Source organism: Danio rerio, chromosome 6, assembly GCF_052040795.2.
Source record: "Danio rerio strain M-AB ecotype USA chromosome 6, GRCz13ab, whole genome shotgun sequence".
Lineage (NCBI taxonomy): Eukaryota > Metazoa > Chordata > Actinopteri > Cypriniformes > Danionidae > Danio > Danio rerio.
In genome coordinates, this window is record NC_141026.1 from 39,706,882 (window position 1) to 39,723,790 (window position 16,909).

Genomic DNA, 16,909 nt, shown 5'->3' on the forward strand with positions numbered 1-16,909 from the left:
TTCTTTTTTCTTAGTATTATTTGTTTGTGAATTGTCTTTTATGTGTTTTTGTATCATGATGCTACTAATTTAATTGCCCCTGGTGGAATTAATAAAGTTGTCAAACTTAAAAACTTAGGAATGATAGTGTATAATCCATTATAGTATTATATTTATATATTGCCTGTTTAATAATATTTAACTTCTGTTTTATCAAACATTATAGCTATGCATTTAATTAATATTAGTGCACTGATCATATTTTTGGTTTAGGACACGCACACACACAAAGAAGCATCTTTACATAATCCTGGCAGTAATTATTTAATATATCTATGGTATAATTACTGACACTCTTTACAATCAAACAATGTAGCTTGACATAAAATGTATGTGAAAGATTTTTATATTATAAAGAAACTGATGCCATTTCATTTTTTTTGCATGTGAAACAACCAAATTATAATGAAAATAGAATTCCCCTGAAATTTCTAAAAATTAATCTAACTAAAATATTAACAATATTAACAATATTAACAAGTTAAAACATGTTTTAGTATATCACCCAAGGTAGCTAAATAGCACCAAGGAAATTGTTGCACTGCCTTATGTGCATTTCTCTAAATAATTTTAAAGAAATCTTATTTTTAAACAATTAGTGTCTATGACTCATTACTCACATCTGAATTAAATTTATATCATACAGGAAACTCGATACTGCACCTAGATATTCAACTCTTGCTTTGTTGTTGATGTGATAAAACAAGTAACTTACATAATGCTCTCTAGCACCATCTCTACAGGCATGCATCTGTGTATTTGGACAGGTTAGCTGAAATTTAATAGAATTTAGCAGAATTTAGTTTTTTAGAAACTGCAAAAAGGCTATACATTTTGCATAAACACTTTGCATAAACTTTGAATAAATCTAAAATATTTTATGTTTTATACTATTCAAAAGTCAATAATTTTGTATGTATTCTATTTGTACACTAATAGTTTTAAACATGTACTTAGAACATTAAAAAATTACCCTGTTTTTCAGGAAGCAGCATGCAGAAGAGCAAAAAGGAAATCTAAAATTCCTGTTTGTTTAAATCACAGTGACAGCTAAACTAAAAGGTCAGTAACATTAGAGGGGTCAGAATTTTTTTTAAAGAAACCAGTATTCTTTTTTACGATTTTAGACATAAAATGGATGTGTGTAATTTGCCTTGCTGAGCAAATTGGTCATTTTATGTTTACCAAACCTTAAATTAAAAAACCCTCTTCAAAAACCCAGAGGATTATTTTGGGGAAACCCACAATGATTTATTCTTACAGTTTTTGACATCATCCATGCACCACAAGCAGTATAGTGGATTAGCCTACGTGTAATCTGGATTTTGTAATCAGATTATAAAATTTAAGTTGTAAGGATATTGCATTTGTGAATATACTTAAAACCTACTCTGGGTAGTAAATGTACTCACGTAATGTAAAATATTCTACAATGTAAAACTTTTTATATAATATTTTAGTGGAGTTTTATCTTTATTGAACAACAGTGGAAAGTATAGACAGGAATGTATGGGGAGCAGAGAGAGCAGATGAATCAGCAAAAGACCTCGACCCAGAAATCCCCACATTTCTATGTCGACACACTTAACCACTATTGCCGCTGACCAAAGTGTACCTTTTTATGAATTAGATGATCATTGTTTCCACAATGGCAGTAAATTATTTAATTGATTTATTCTCCCCAATTATTTTTCATGTTTACATTTTCCATTCTATTAATTTTTATTTTGTTGATTCAGACTGTTTAATGAAAGGGAAAGTTACAAAATCCAAAAGTAACCTAAAAGTAATCCATGAGTAATTAGATTACATTAAAAATAAGGCGTAATCAATTATATATGTCTACAATAAAAATTTAGAGTAATTGCGTCATTTAGATAAAAGGCATAATTTACCCAAAATCTTTAATTCTGCTGTCATTTACTAACCCTCCGCTCCAAATCTATGAATATTCATTTTCCTTCAGCTTAGTCCCTTTATTCATCAGGGGTCACCACAGCGGAATAAACAGCCAACTTATCCAGCATTTGTTTTACGCAGCCCTTCTAGCTGCAACCCAGTACTGGGAAACATCCATACACATACACTACGGCCAGTTTAGTTTATTCAGTTCACCTATACCTATATATGTCTTTGGACTGTAGATTGAAACTCAAATGAACATGGGGAGAACATGCAAACTCCACACACACAACTGTCTGAGCTGTAACTCGAACCAGCAACCTTCTTGCTGTGAGGCGACAGTGCTAACCACTGAGCCACTGTGTCGCCCACCTGTATGAACATAAAAGTCATATAATACTATCTTATGTTATCAGTATCTTCTCCGATGAACACACAGTATGGCTAACAAACTTGTTGTTGGGTAATCAACTCTGTTGATTCCATAGTATTTTTTCCCCATATGAAGTGTGGGGACACTTGACATTTTGTTTACCCACATTTTACAAAGTATCTTCTTTTGTGTTCAGCATGAAATGTAAACAGTGAAACTAAAAGCTTATTGCAGTAGATATTCTTTCGGATAAACACCTCTTTGTAAGATCAGAAAAGTAACAAAAACCAAGTAGTTTACGGTCCCAAATTGGTATAATCTGGTGATATTCGGTGGAAAGTACCAGCATCAGTGAATTGGTGTGCGTGTGTCTTTAAGAGCCTCAGCGATCTGCTGTGATGCCCATTATTGCCTGTGACTGTACCTGACGCAGCTGAAGCAGTGAGTGAGGAAACCCGCCGCCAGCATCCTGCACCATGGAGGCGGCCAAAGCACCAAAGCCATGGACGTTATATTTACCGAATCCCAGCTCGCTGTTTCCTCTCTTCGTGTTCATTTTAAGCCAATGTTATCGGATAAGCGCAGACGACGGCGGCATAGAAGAACTTGCAACGGAGAAAGAAGCAGAGGAAAGTCACAGGCAGGACAGCGTGAATTTACTCACATTCATTTTGCTTTTGACACTCACTATACTCACAATATGGCTCTTCAAACACAGAAGAGTGCGCTTCCTGCACGAAACCGGACTGGCAATGATATACGGTGAGAAATCCGTCTTTTTAACATTGCGAAAGACGTCAGACATCGTCTGTGTTTTAAAACCGAGCGAGTCTCCGAGCGTGACAGCGTTTTTTTTCTTGCGGAAATAGTATCGAGTCATGAGGTTTGAATATTTTTTAGTCGCACATTTTTTTGCGCATTTTCTTTCTAACCAGGTAGCTTGTTAGGTTTTGAGACACAACCGTCACGTTAAACCTTAGCTAACGTTAAGCCTGGTATGAATGAGCCCATGTAGCTTGCTAGCTTGAACGAGTGCTAATACAAACCCCGTGGACCGAATATCATCATATTTCAATGTGCTGTTGAAATATTACTGCGTTCCTTGTGGTTTTGCATGGTGACTTTTCAAAATGATCGTGGCTGATAACAAGATGACACATGTCTGTGTTTTGATATTGCATAATGATATGCGTAAACTGTTTTTTAGGGTCTCTTATACGCCTTGGTTTAATTTCTTTATGTGTTTCAGTCATAACTCCACGACATAACTCCACGTTGTCAGTTCCTCATTCTGGCTTTGAGTGCTGTCAGCTTTTGCATTTCAGGTTTGAACAATCCACAGAAACATGTCATGCCTTCTAGGTCAAGAGTCAGCAAACAGATTGGAAGGTCTAAAAATTGCCTTCCTCACCATAAACATGTTGCACATGTTTTTAATCTGTGGAGCACCAAATGGGGATAATTTCTGATTAATTTTACTGGACTGTATTTTCCAAAAGCATCTTAAGCTTAAGTTGATCATAGCTCAAGTGACAATGGTTCTACGATTAGCCTATAGTTTTGCGATTTATTTTGGGAAAGGCAGCTCTGGTTTGAACAATTCCAGGATTATGGATATGATATTTGCAGTAAACTCATAGAGAAAGTACATGTAAAGCATTATATTGAAACTTCTGTTTTTATTTTACTAAGCAACTCACCACAGAGTTATGGGATCAGAAAAACATCAATCTGCAAACATTTTTCAGATTTAAAATAAGGGAAATAAACATGCATCATGGATGTGACCAAAACAACATACTTTGTAAGAATTCTGTGAATTAAACTGCACAACCCAAAAGAAAACAATGCCAAGCTATAAGATAAGAGTTGGCTCACTATAGAACAAAAACGATTGAATCAGATTGATTTAATTTTATTTTATTTAACAATTTTGCATTTATGAGGAAAAAGCTTCGTTATGGATGTGACAAGTGTGACATTGGCACTTGTGTGACTTTGGTAAATCAAAGATAAGTTTTTGAAAACATTGACAGAGACACTTTTAAATACATGCTTATGCAAAAAACAAACAAAAAAAAACTTAGAAACGGTTTTGCTATTTTGGTGAAAACCTTTTGTCATGACAAGGTTGACATTTGCATGGAATTGCTCTTCTTCATGCAGTGGGCTGTATGCACAGCCAGTGTTCTTCAGCCAATGATAAACTTCCGGAAAAAACGTAATTTTCAATTTCATAAGGTCTCTTTTTACAGCATTGATGTTGTAATGTAATTAAAATGCATTCAGGTAAACAATCTTTATTTATTTAGCTGTTCAAGCGTAACATGAGAAGAAAGACTTTGTAACTGCTAGTGCCGTCAGGATCATCAGGCGATTGCAGAAACTCCATTGAAAATACTGGGGTAAAATAAATTTTCATATTTTGTAACAAATGGCGGGGGAAATTAAATTTAATGCAGTGCTTCTTATCTGGTCGGAGACCCACTTTATGTCATATATCTATCCAGCAGTGAAGATCACTGATCAGACCTCAAACATGGCAGTTTTACAATATAAAAATTAAATAGAAAGACGATAACTTTTTCAAGGTATACCACAGTTTGAAAAAGTCAAAACCCCACTGAAAAACCTTGACTTTTCCAAACCGCCAAACTTTTCTGCTATACCGTTCCTAAGGTATGTGTATGATTTTTTTATTTACGTTTTTTTATCTCCAGCATAAAAGATCCAAAAAATGTTGTTTAAAATTGGAAATAAATCTGTGTTTTATAAATGAATGAAGACAGCAGAAGTTAATGATTCATTTGAATTCATTTTGAATCATTTGATTCACTTAGTTTACTGTTATAATTTATTATTATTACTGTATCCATAATTTGTTTTTCATATTATGTATCCACAATATGTTTTTCAAAATAAAATATATTGTGTTCAAAGGGGGGAAAAATAAAATGAAACTATAAAAATTTATCATAACAACACAATCTTATACCTGCCCATGCCAATAGAAATGCAGTACTCTGGAAGTGCTGAGGCTGGCTGGCTGAAATTTAAAAGTCTGTGTGCATATACACCATTAATGGCAACAGCCTGTTTTAAGCTTCCAAAATGAGCAAATTGGCTTAAAAGTAGTTCATGTGAATTGGTTTTAGACCATGTCTTTTGAAGTCATATGAAAGCTTTTGGTACAGGGAACAGAATTAATTTAAAGTTTTATACATATATTTTAAAAAAGAGCCTATTACCAGACATCTGTCATAGAGATCGTTAGTCAATGAATGATGAGCAATTTCATTCATTCATATATTTTTTTCAGCTTAGTCCCTTTATTCATCAAGGGTGGCGACAGCGGAATAAACCGCTAACTTATCCAGCATATGTTTTACGAAGTTGTACTGGGAAACTCCCATACACACTCATTCATACACACACACTACGGCCAATTTAGTTTTTTCTATTCACCTATATTGCATGTCTTTGGTCTGTTGGGGAAACCGAGCACAGGAGGAAACCCACACAAACACGCAGAGAACATGCTCTAACTTTGCACAGAAATGCCTATTGGTCTAGCCAGGACTCGAACCAGCAACCTTCTTGCTGTAAAGCGACAGTGCTAACCACTAAGACACTGTGTCGCGTCTGTACAAAATGTTAAGGTATTTTATTCTTGGCTCTACCATTCTAGACTAGTCTTTTACAAAATAACCAAGGAACTTCAATTAATTAATTAAGTAAATAAAATTAAATATATTTCTGAAGGTTACAACTGTCAAAAGATAGTGCTTGGTGTCCAGGGCCCTGCTGTGAATGACTTGAGCACATCTGTGGCCACAGTCTCTCACACTGCTCTAGTGCGATCTTGCTCCATTCTTCTTTCAGTCTGTTGCCGAGGGATCTTCTGATAAAAATTTGCATTCGTTCTGCCATGTGGCTGTATAAGAGGCACGACTCTTGCTGCAGAAAACATCCCCCAAACCACGACACTCCCTCAACAGAACATAATGTTTCTCATCAGATCCAAAGAAATTAAAGTTGCTTTCCGACATTTGTGTTGACTAAATTGTCATTGAGATAGTCCTCCACCTTATCCTGTACTGCATTGTTTTTTTATGGACAATCAGCCTCTTTAAGGGACTACTTCATTAAGACGTGTGAAAATTTAAAGGCCTTGAGCAAAGTCAGCAAACACCTCTGTTTTCACAAGCCTTTTTTTTTAATTGAAATGATAGATCTCACATTAGTAGATGCTCTATAATTACTATGGTTCAATATTATTTACCTACTGGCCTGTTTTGTTTTCAGTTGTAAGATTTATGCTGCCCTTAATTGGTGGAATCAGTTTGTCTGATTTGGTTAAATTTTTCACTGGCCAGAGTGATTTAATAAGCAGGAGGGTTCCGACTGTTGCAGTATAGGCAGAAAAATGGATTATAATTCTCAGATCTGTCTAATTTAATACTGCAGTCAGATGCCACTTAATAGATCTCTCTTACTTCATTCTCTCCAGCCACTTGTTTGATGTCAGTCTATTTTTGTTTTACTTTTGCCATATGTTGATTCAGACATAAAGAGTTCTTTGTTTCGTTTGGTTTCACATTGAAAGGAAAACTGGTGCTGTAGATAGATTTAACTTATCACTGTGTTCATGCATCTAAATTGATGACCCGGGGGGCCAGGGGTCTTTACATATTTGTGTGACATACTGGACAGCATGATACCCTTGTGTGCAGCTGGTTTTCTTCTGATTAAATAACAGCCGTTTACAAGTTTTGGGGGACTTCCTACTAACAGTACGCCTACAGTGAAGCTCATAGGTCGTTTTCTGCTGGAGTTCTGTGTATATACTTCAGAGTTTTAAAGGAACATTTATTTTATCAAATGGTAGTAAGGTTTTATTTCTAAAAAAAGTTTATTGTATTCAGCAGGCACACATTAAATTGACTGAAAATTATTGTAAATATATTTATAGTGTTGCAAAATATTTCCTTGGCAATTAAATGCTGCTTACCAAATAATTCTAAAAGAAATAAGTGTTTTCCAAAAAATACAGAGCATTGCTCGATCATGTGGACCTGGAGTGATGGTGCTGTAAATTCAGCTTTGTCATTACAGGAATAAATGACACATTTTCTTAACTGAAGTATTTTCTATATTGATATATTTAAAAAAAACATTTATATTTTTGCTGACTTTTTAATCAAGTGAATACAGTTCTGATGAGCATATTTTTTATTATTAGAAACACTTATATGTTTCTTAAGAGGCTTAATCTAGTAAATTTCAATTTATTATAACTTCTTTGTTAAGCTGCTTTAACCCAATATACATTGCAAAAGCACTATAGAAATAAGCATGAATTGAACTGAATGTAGAACAAATGTCAGACTTTTAAAATGTAAAATAATTGTTACGCCCCATGTTTCAATCAGTACATGTATCAATCAATCAATCAGTAAACATTAAGGCAATGTATAGGTGTCATGTATATCATTCAGGCTGCACAATATATCAATTCAACATCGATATCGCTGATGACTCCATATGACTCCACAAATGTACCTAGTCAATTATAACCCTGACTCCACATTACAGATCCTGTGATGTGAATATTGTACATTCCCACATTGCAATATCAGTGCTAAAACGTTATATTGTGCAGCCTTAATTGCAACATTATATATTTTTTTATATCGTGCAGCCCTAATGTATATATTAGGAAAGAAAATGCTTCTAAGCCACCTCATCTCTGAATTTGATTATAAATGCCTTATAACTTTATTTCCAATGTTCCATCCTTAAAAGTTAATCTTTTAAATTCCTACCCATCAAACACCCTGTCAGAGCTTTCTCAAGTGTGTAATTAGCTTTGATAGTTTGCACTTCTTATTAATTGTCCCCTCATTTTGATGATGAATCGCTTTCAAATACAATGCTGTCTATTGCATTGAACCTGTTCTGCACAAGGTGTTTTTTTATACATGCGAAAATCAAGGCTAGTATGCCTTGGCCCAGACAATGGAGACACCTGCTCACAGTCTGCATGGACAGATGGTAATGCTACAGTTGTGTCTACTTGGGTATGTTTGGTTTTCTACTGTATGTCAGAGGCAGTGCTTAGACTGGGCTATCAGTACTCTACCACCCCTGGAGAAACAGGAAATTCCCAGTAAAGTGTTGTAATTGTGTTTTGCTCTGACGTCACGTGCTGTGGCATACACAACAACAGCACAGGGCCAGACAAGCACTATAAGCTGCTTTAGCTGGATTCTGATTGGACGGGAGGTCTCAGAGGTCACTCATTGTCTTTGGCTGGTTCTAAATGTGATGCTAACCCAATTACTAATGCCTCGCACATGCTCATTTAAGCCTCACTTCACACCGTGTGCTGCATTTGTATTTTTGACTTTCAGCAAAGGGTCTAGTTATGTTTAGATTAGAAATTCTTTCTCTGTTCTGCTGGTTTGTGCTTGTACTCTCTCCTGTCTACACAACACACGCTCACACATGCAACACACACACTTATCTCTGAAACTACATGGAAATGATGTCATCCTGACATTCAGCCAGATAGGGTTGTTCTGAACAGGAGAGCTATTTTGTGTGACCTCTTATCTTAATAACAGATTACAATAAAGTAAAATCACATTTTGCTAATAAGCATTGGTATTAAAGAACTCCTATTTTACCCATTTTACAAGGTGCAAGTTAAGCCTTTGGTGTGTCCAGTGTGTCTGTAAAGTTTCAGCTCAAAAATACCTATCAGATTATTTATTATACAATGCAAAAACATGCCAGTTTTTGGCTCAGAGGACATTGTAGCTGGTTTTGTAGCCTGTGCCTTTAAATGTTCAGGAGTATTTTTTTATTTTAACAGATTTGTGTGTGTTGAGCATCAGTTAAGACAACATTAGCACATGTCAGCTTTACTTGTGGGAAAAGCTGGATAATTTGGAGCTTTTGTCAGCTAATTTCATCTTGAAATTTCATCTAGAATAATCATCGGGGTGGGATCAAAATCGATGATTTAACACAAAACTGCAAGTGTGTGATGCGTGATGACGCGTCGGTTTCTCATTATTTTATATAACTGAGTTTTCTCATCCTATGAGAAGACCCTGCTTCTTAATTTTTCATGAGCATGTGCTTTCTGAAAGCAAGGCACACCTACTAAACTGTGATGCAATGACTGGATGAGACAGCGTCTGCGCACAGCACGGGTCGTATGTGTTTGTTTCCATGATCCATGGGGTTTGTTGCACATTTTTCTCCACAATTCTGTCAGGGCCGATACAGCAAAGGTGTTGGTTTGCAGCAAGCATTTTTGTTGGGAGAGCTGTTTGAAAATTGAAGAATGACAGACTTTTTTTTTATCAGTTGAACTCCCTACCATTCAGACACATCGCCTATATCCGTGCTGCTGTGTTCGCCCATGTTTAAAATCCTTGAATTTACTGGAATGGCTAATGGTTGAAATACTCAGTGCAAGAGACCTGCAGCACTGCTGTACACTGTGTCTGCATTCAGACCAGGGAATTGTGGAGGAGAGAAGTCCTCCTCATTTATAGTGTTTATATAAACATGATTTTCTTTATAATGACATAACAAATTGTGGTTATGTGTAAAATTATGTAAAACAAATGTAGCAGGGCATTAAATTACCAACTGTATATTTCTTTTATTTTAACTTTGTAAACTATAAAATCATGGTTCTCCTCACGGTTTGTGTATCATTTTGTGAGCTAACTGACAACAGTGAAAGAGGGTGGTTTAATGACCCTTTAAATGCAAATGAGCTGGTTCTCCCCGCCCACACTTGTGTGTCTGCTTCTCATGCATTAATGTTTGAAAAATAGCAATCGGTGACAGACACGGATTAAACGGAGATTCAGCTTTTTGGTCAAAAATATCAAGTAAGTTTACTTGATGTAATTGTGGTGGAGTTTAGGGTTGCACAGTATATCGTTTCGGCATCGATACTGCAATGTGTGCATCCGATATGGTCACATGGGAAAGATATGTTCAGTTGACTTGCAGTGTAATTTTTACTTTCACGTGTATATAAAACCTTAATGCATACACTGTTTATTTCACTTTTATCTTTGCTTTGTTGCATTTGCATTTATTTATGCTTTGTAGTTTGTTTATTACATCTTATGCATGATTCACTCCCCTACAGAATCATGTTAGTCAGTTAAAATTAATACATTCGGTAACACTTAAGGGATCAATTCTCAATATTAGCTAGTTGCTTATTAGCATACATGTTACTGAGATATAGGCTCCTTATTAGTACTTAAAACGCACGTTCTGTATGATCTTATCCTACATCTCTAATCCAGTATCTAAACCAACTTAATAACTATTAATAAGGAGCAAATTAGGAGTTTATTGAAGCAAAAGTCAAAATGGTTTGCTAAGAGCCAGAACTGAAACTTAAAACAAGGTGCAACCAAAAAATATTTCCAAGTATAAGTATATCACAGTATATATTGCATAAAAACAAAATATCGCAATGTCAGATTTTTCCAATATCATGCAGTCCTAGTTGAGTTTATTCAAGCCTTTCTGAAACGATGAGTCACACAGAAATGCCATTTAAAAAGTTCACAATACACACACATGCACACATGTAGCTTTGCACTGTTTATGCTCTTGCAAATTGTTGCTCCTTGTATATTGTTGTACTGACACTTTGCGGCTGTGGTGATTCCAACGGTTATGAAATCCATTGCGATTTTACTGTTTTTGCTTTATTACAAACATGCTTTGTTTTAAAAACGTTTAAACTTGTAAAACTCATTCCTGAGGTGCAGCTGATCACAAAGAGGATCTTTTAATCCCAGTTTCTTTGCAAAGGTGTAAATATGTCCCTGTTAATCAATTCGGTGGGCAAGGTAAATCGCATTCTTACATCACGCTGTGGTGGGCCTCAAAATCACTAGGATTTGGATTCTGTTTAAATGTCGGGAAATTTTAAAAAGGATAATTGCTGGTTTTATCTACCTCCAGTATGACTGTGGACACACTATACCTACACACAGTTCTGTCTAAATAACTGCCAAAAGTAGATTTTTGCATCACAGGTGCCCTTAAAGCAATACATTTATATGTATATACATATGTTTTATTTATACATAAGGGCAGTATGCCTTTTTGAGGAACTTGATTGAGTTATTATTAGTGACATTTCCAAAATCACCGATTTGGAACGACCAACTTCTCTTTCTTCAGCTTAATATGAGGTAAAAAAAGAGGGCCTCAGATTGTTGTTTCAACATACAAAGTGTGTTTTCAAAGATTACTGAATTACAGAATATAAACAAATTTCTTTCAGTTAGATTTTAGGAACTCCGCAAATATTCACCATTGTGTTTGCGGTGTATGATGGATTGTGACTGGGTCACTACCTTTAAAAAAAGACATACAATAAAAGTTATAATGTCTCTTCAGGAATACTTCTCTGTTGATGGACTAATGTACACGCAAAGGTAATATTTTGTCACATTAAATCATGGTGTGTGCACAGTACACTGAATCTAACACGTTTTACTATGTTTGAATCCACAACTGAAATGTGAAAAAAAAAACTTTCCTCGCCAAGGGAGAGCTGTCGTGATCTAGCATTGATTTAAAGAAGTTTATTTTGGATTTTAAGAAAAAAAAAATTCCGATGTGGTGATGTGTTTTTGCCTCAGTTCTTGTTTCTGTAGCCCATGCTGTTTGTGCTGTTGACTTCCTCTGGCACTTCATTAGTATGGAAATACCCTCCAACAGATTTGACACAGCAGGCTCTCATCTCTACTTGCTGTCATCACACAGAAACAAATGTGCCCATACTGTGTGTTAAGGAGAAGAAGGTGTAATTTCAGCGCCACTGCAAAAAAATGTTGCTTCCAAACAAGTTTCCCTTTCAGCAAGCCGTTTTTTACAAAGTGCATGAATTGAATGTGTGTATGTGACTGGTCTATCTTCTGTGTGTTGGACAGGTCTGTTGGTGGGTGTTATTTTGAGGTATGGCATTCCCTCCACCAGCTACCATAATAAAACTCCTCCGAGCTGCATGCTGAAGGAGGGTCCTGTCAGCACTGTGCTTCTCAATGTTAGCGGGAAGTTCTTTGAATACACGCTCAAAGGGGAGATCAACCTTCGAGAAATCCACAGTGTGGAGCAGAATGACATGTTGCGCAAGGTACGTCAGCAAACGCTCTTATTAAAACACTTCTCATAAAAACAGCAGAGGTTTAATTTTAATTTTGAGGTCTAACTTCAGTTCTCTGTCCAGCATGCCTGGAAAGTATTAAAATGTTCTGGTTAATTGAAATATAGCTGGTATGAAATACTAAAACTGAAATGATAAAAAATTGAACAGCTAAATTGAAAAATAAAAAGAGGAAGTAGAAGGTTCAGTAATTTAGGTTGAATTAAGTCGAGGGGGACTTCAATTACTGGATATACACACACACATACATATATACACATACTCACCGGACACTTCATTAGGTAAACCTTACTAGTTTCGGGTTGGACCCGCTTTTGCTTTCAGAACTGCCTTAATCCTTCATGGCATAGATTCAACAAGGTACTAGAAGTATTCCTCAGATTTTGGTCCATATTGACATAATAGCATCACACAGTTGCTGCAGATTTGTCGGCTGCACATCCATGATCTCTCATTCCACCACATTCCAAAAGTGCTCTATTGGATTGAGTTCTGGTGACTGTGGAGGCCATTTGAGCACAGTGAACTCATAGTCATGTTCAAGAAACCAGTCTGAGATGATTCACACTTTATGACATGGCGTATCATCCTCTTTGAAATAGCTATCAGAAGATGGGTACTCTGTGGCCATTAAGGGATGGACATGGTGAGCAACAATACTCAGGTAGGCTGTGTCCTTGACAACATGCTTAATTAGTAGTAATGAGCCCAAAGTGTGCCATTAAAATATCCCCCACACCATTATACCACCACCAACAGACTGAACCGTTGTTACAAGACAGAATGGATCAATGCTTTCATGTTGTTGATGCCAAATTCTCACCCTACCATACAAATGTCGCAGCAGAAGTCGAGACTTATCAGACCAGGCAACATTTTTCCAATCTTCTATCATCCAGTTTTGGTTAGCCTGTGTGAATTGTAGCCTCAGTTTCATTTTCTTAGCTGACAGGAGTGGCACTAGGTGCGGTCTTTTGCTGCTGTAGCTCATCTGCCTTAAGTTTGGATGTGTTGTGCATTCAGAGATGCTCTTCTGGATACCTTAATTGCAACGAGTGTTTATTTGAGTCACTGTTGCCTTTCTATCAGCTCGAACCAGTCTGGCCATTTTCGGACCATTCTCTGTAAACCCTAGAGATGGTTGTGTGTGAAATCCCAGTAGATCAGCAGTTTCTGAAATACTCAGACCAGCCCGTCGGTCACCAACAACCATGCCACAATCAAAGTCACTTAAATCACCTTTCTTCCCTATTCTGATGCTATGTTTGAACTGCAGCAGATTGTCTTGACCATAGCCCCATTCACACAGTGATACTGGTAAATATCTGGAAAATTTCCGGAAAGACTTTACCGGTATATTGAAAAAAGCGCTGTTCACACAGGCGAGGACGTTACGGAAATTTTCCGGAAAAGAGCATTCACACATCCATTCCAAAATACCGGTAAATTCTGACATCATTCACCACAAATGAGCTTTAAACGGCTGCGCTTGTATTTGTAAACATTTGACTAAATTACAAACTCAGTGGATGATCAATATTGTGAACAACTTTCGCAGGATCACTTTCGCATGTCGAGATGTTCATAATATGTGCGTGTGCAGTGGCTCACAGGGTGTTTCACAGTCACACGCAAAGCTTGAAGGTAAACAAACAACGGCTTATCATAAGCATCTCATCAATGATTATTTACACAGTTGGCATTAAGAAGAACATATAAACGTGATCTGACTAACTTCTAGCAGCTAAATGTGTCTGGAAAAATATTCAAAGGCTTTTATCCTCCCAAACCGCGCGGACGTAAATGCGTCTGACTGTTGTGATTGGCTAAAGCAGACGTCTCACGTCAGCACGTTCTAGACGTGCACGCGCTTATTACGGGAATCTTCCTTCTGCATTCACACAGCGCAGCATTCCGGCAAATTGCCGGTAATGTTACAACTTCTCTTTCCGGAAAATAGCCAGAACGAATTTACCGGTATTTGCAAAAAGGACCTGTTCACACATACAACCTTTCCAGAAAATTGCCGGCAATTTTCCGGAAAGGTCTGTATGTGTGAAAGGGGCTCATGTCTACATGCCTAAATGTACTGAGTTGCTGCCATGTGATTGGCTGATTAGAAATTTGTTTTAACGATCAGTTACACAGGTGTACCTAATAAAGTGGCCAGAGAGTGTATGCACACACACACACACACACACACGTGGAAGATAAAAAAAAACACACTCCTGGAAGATAAAAAAAGCATTAAGCAAATATTTAAATATGAATTAATCACTTTATTAAAACATGACTAAAACATCACATCACCACAGTCTTGATTGTGGATTAAAGAAACGTTCATATTTGTTTCAGTAGAAAAACACATGACTACATGATTTACTGTTTTAACATTAAGCTACTTGTAGTGCCTATATATATATTTCTTTAAATTTAAACTGTTCAATTTATTTACATTTTCTGACAATTAATTATCCTTTTTTTACAGCTGACCTTTGACCCAGAGGTTTTCTTCAATATTCTGCTACCTCCCATCATTTTCCATGCCGGATACAGCCTCAAGAAGGTATGAGTGATATCGTGAGCAGGGTATTTATCTTTATTCTTTTTCTTTTTAAACTCTCTATTTGCTTCTTTAGCATGGTGTTCATACATTAAATTGCTTCTTTACCTTACATTATACAATTCTGAGATATAATCTATTGAGTGCAAGTAAACCTGATCTCTGTTCAACCATTTTTTTTCCTAAGTGGAAGCTTTAACCATAGGAGAGGAGTGCTATACAGACCAGCTCAGATGATTTTGTTTAAGAGTGACTAAGAGCTGGTGTAGATTTGTATTTTATTACACACTGGCATCTTTTAAACTGAGTTCTGTTAAAGTGTATTGAACAGGAAGTCAGATTGTGGTCTGCAAAACCAAATTGGGTTAGTGTTTAGTTTTCTTGGTCCTCGTGACCTGTTATTTAGTAGCTTACAGTGCTACTTTGGCCTATTTATAGAAGTATTATGATGGGGTTTGGTAATATGAACAAAAAAAATCATATCTTTGTATTTTTGGGCTGAAGTCTATATATTCCTGTGTTTCCTTTCTTACAATTGGATAAAAATTTGTTTTATTCTATCTATCAATCTATCCATCTGTCTGTCTATCTGTCTGTCTGTCCGTATACAGTTGAAATCAAAATTATTAGCTCTCCTGTGAATTGTTTTTCTTTTTCATACATTTCCCTTTTATATATGCACTTAAGAGGGCAAGACATTTCTTACAGTATTTCCAACAATATTTTTTTCTGAAAATGACTTATTAATTTTATTTCTGCTAGAATTAATGCAGTTTTAATTCATCATCATCATCATCATCATCATTTTCTTGTCGGCTTAGTCCCTTTATTAATCCAGGGTCGCCACAACGGAATGAACCGGCAACTTATCCAGCACGTTTTTACGCAGCGGATGCCCTTCCACACAATGGGCAATTTAGCCTACCCAATTCACCTGTACCGCATGTCTTTGGACTGTGGGGGAAATATATATATATATATATATATATATATATATATATATATATATATATATATATATATATATATATATATATATATATATATATATATATATATATATATATTGTTACAGACATACAGTGTCATCCTGCAACTGTTTTGCAGCATGTGCAATGTCCCAAACACTATTTTTAACTTTCCAAAATGGGCAAAAAAAAAAATTGTTTTACTCTCTTATAGTCAAAACATGTAAAAAATAAATAAATAAATAAAAGATATGTATTCAAAAACAGTCAGGAAAAAGTGTTTTAAGTAAATTCAGGCCACGAGTCCACATACATGGACTTAATTTTTCTCTAAAAGTACATCATATCAAAGTATTATACTTTTGTGTACAAAATCTTATACTTATTAGATTCCAATAAACCCAAATAGCAAAGAGAAATAAAAAATGCAGGTAAAAATAACACCTTGGGCCTTAATAGGTTATAACACATGTCTTTGAACTGTGGGGGTAACCAGCGCCCAGAGAATACTCACGCAGACATGGGTAAAACATGCAAAATCCACACAGAAATGCCAACTGACCCAGCCGGGACTTGAATCAGTAACCTTCTCGCTGTGAGGTGACAGTGCTAACCACTGAGCCACTGTGCTGCCTAAAAGAAATCAGTTATTAAAAATGAGTTATTAAAACTATGTTTAGAAATGTGCAGAAAAAAAAAATTTACTTTTTGTCAAACAGAAATTAGAGAAAAAATACACAGGGGCTAATAATTAGGGCTAAATATTGCCCAAATGAAAAGAGAAATTGTGAATTTAACTAAGAAAGTGCTGCACATTATTAAAAAAAAGTTGAAATGACATG

The 16,909-nt window shown here is 35.9% G+C and overlaps 2 protein-coding genes across 5 annotated transcripts in view; both read left to right on the forward strand.

Annotated features, from left to right (window-relative positions):
• Positions 1-16,909, forward strand: part of LOC147836428 (uncharacterized) — a 719,152-nt gene that overhangs the window by 185,092 nt on the left and 517,151 nt on the right. The gene's annotated exons all lie outside the window — the stretch shown is intronic.
• Positions 2,713-16,909, forward strand: part of slc9a7 (solute carrier family 9 member 7) — a 71,257-nt gene continuing 57,060 nt past the window's right edge. For 3 of the 4 annotated variants that reach the window (XM_087255627.1, XM_087255628.1, XM_087255626.1), the window contains exons 1-3: positions 2,750-3,076; positions 12,304-12,506; positions 15,025-15,102. In XM_087255627.1, coding sequence (XP_087111753.1) covers positions 2,791-3,076; positions 12,304-12,506; positions 15,025-15,102 — 567 coding nt within the window. In that variant the 5' untranslated portion in view covers positions 2,750-2,790. Of the gene's footprint in view, positions 3,077-12,303; positions 12,507-15,024; positions 15,103-16,909 lie in introns of all 4 variants that reach the window. The other variant, NM_001030077.2, reaches the window with a different exon arrangement.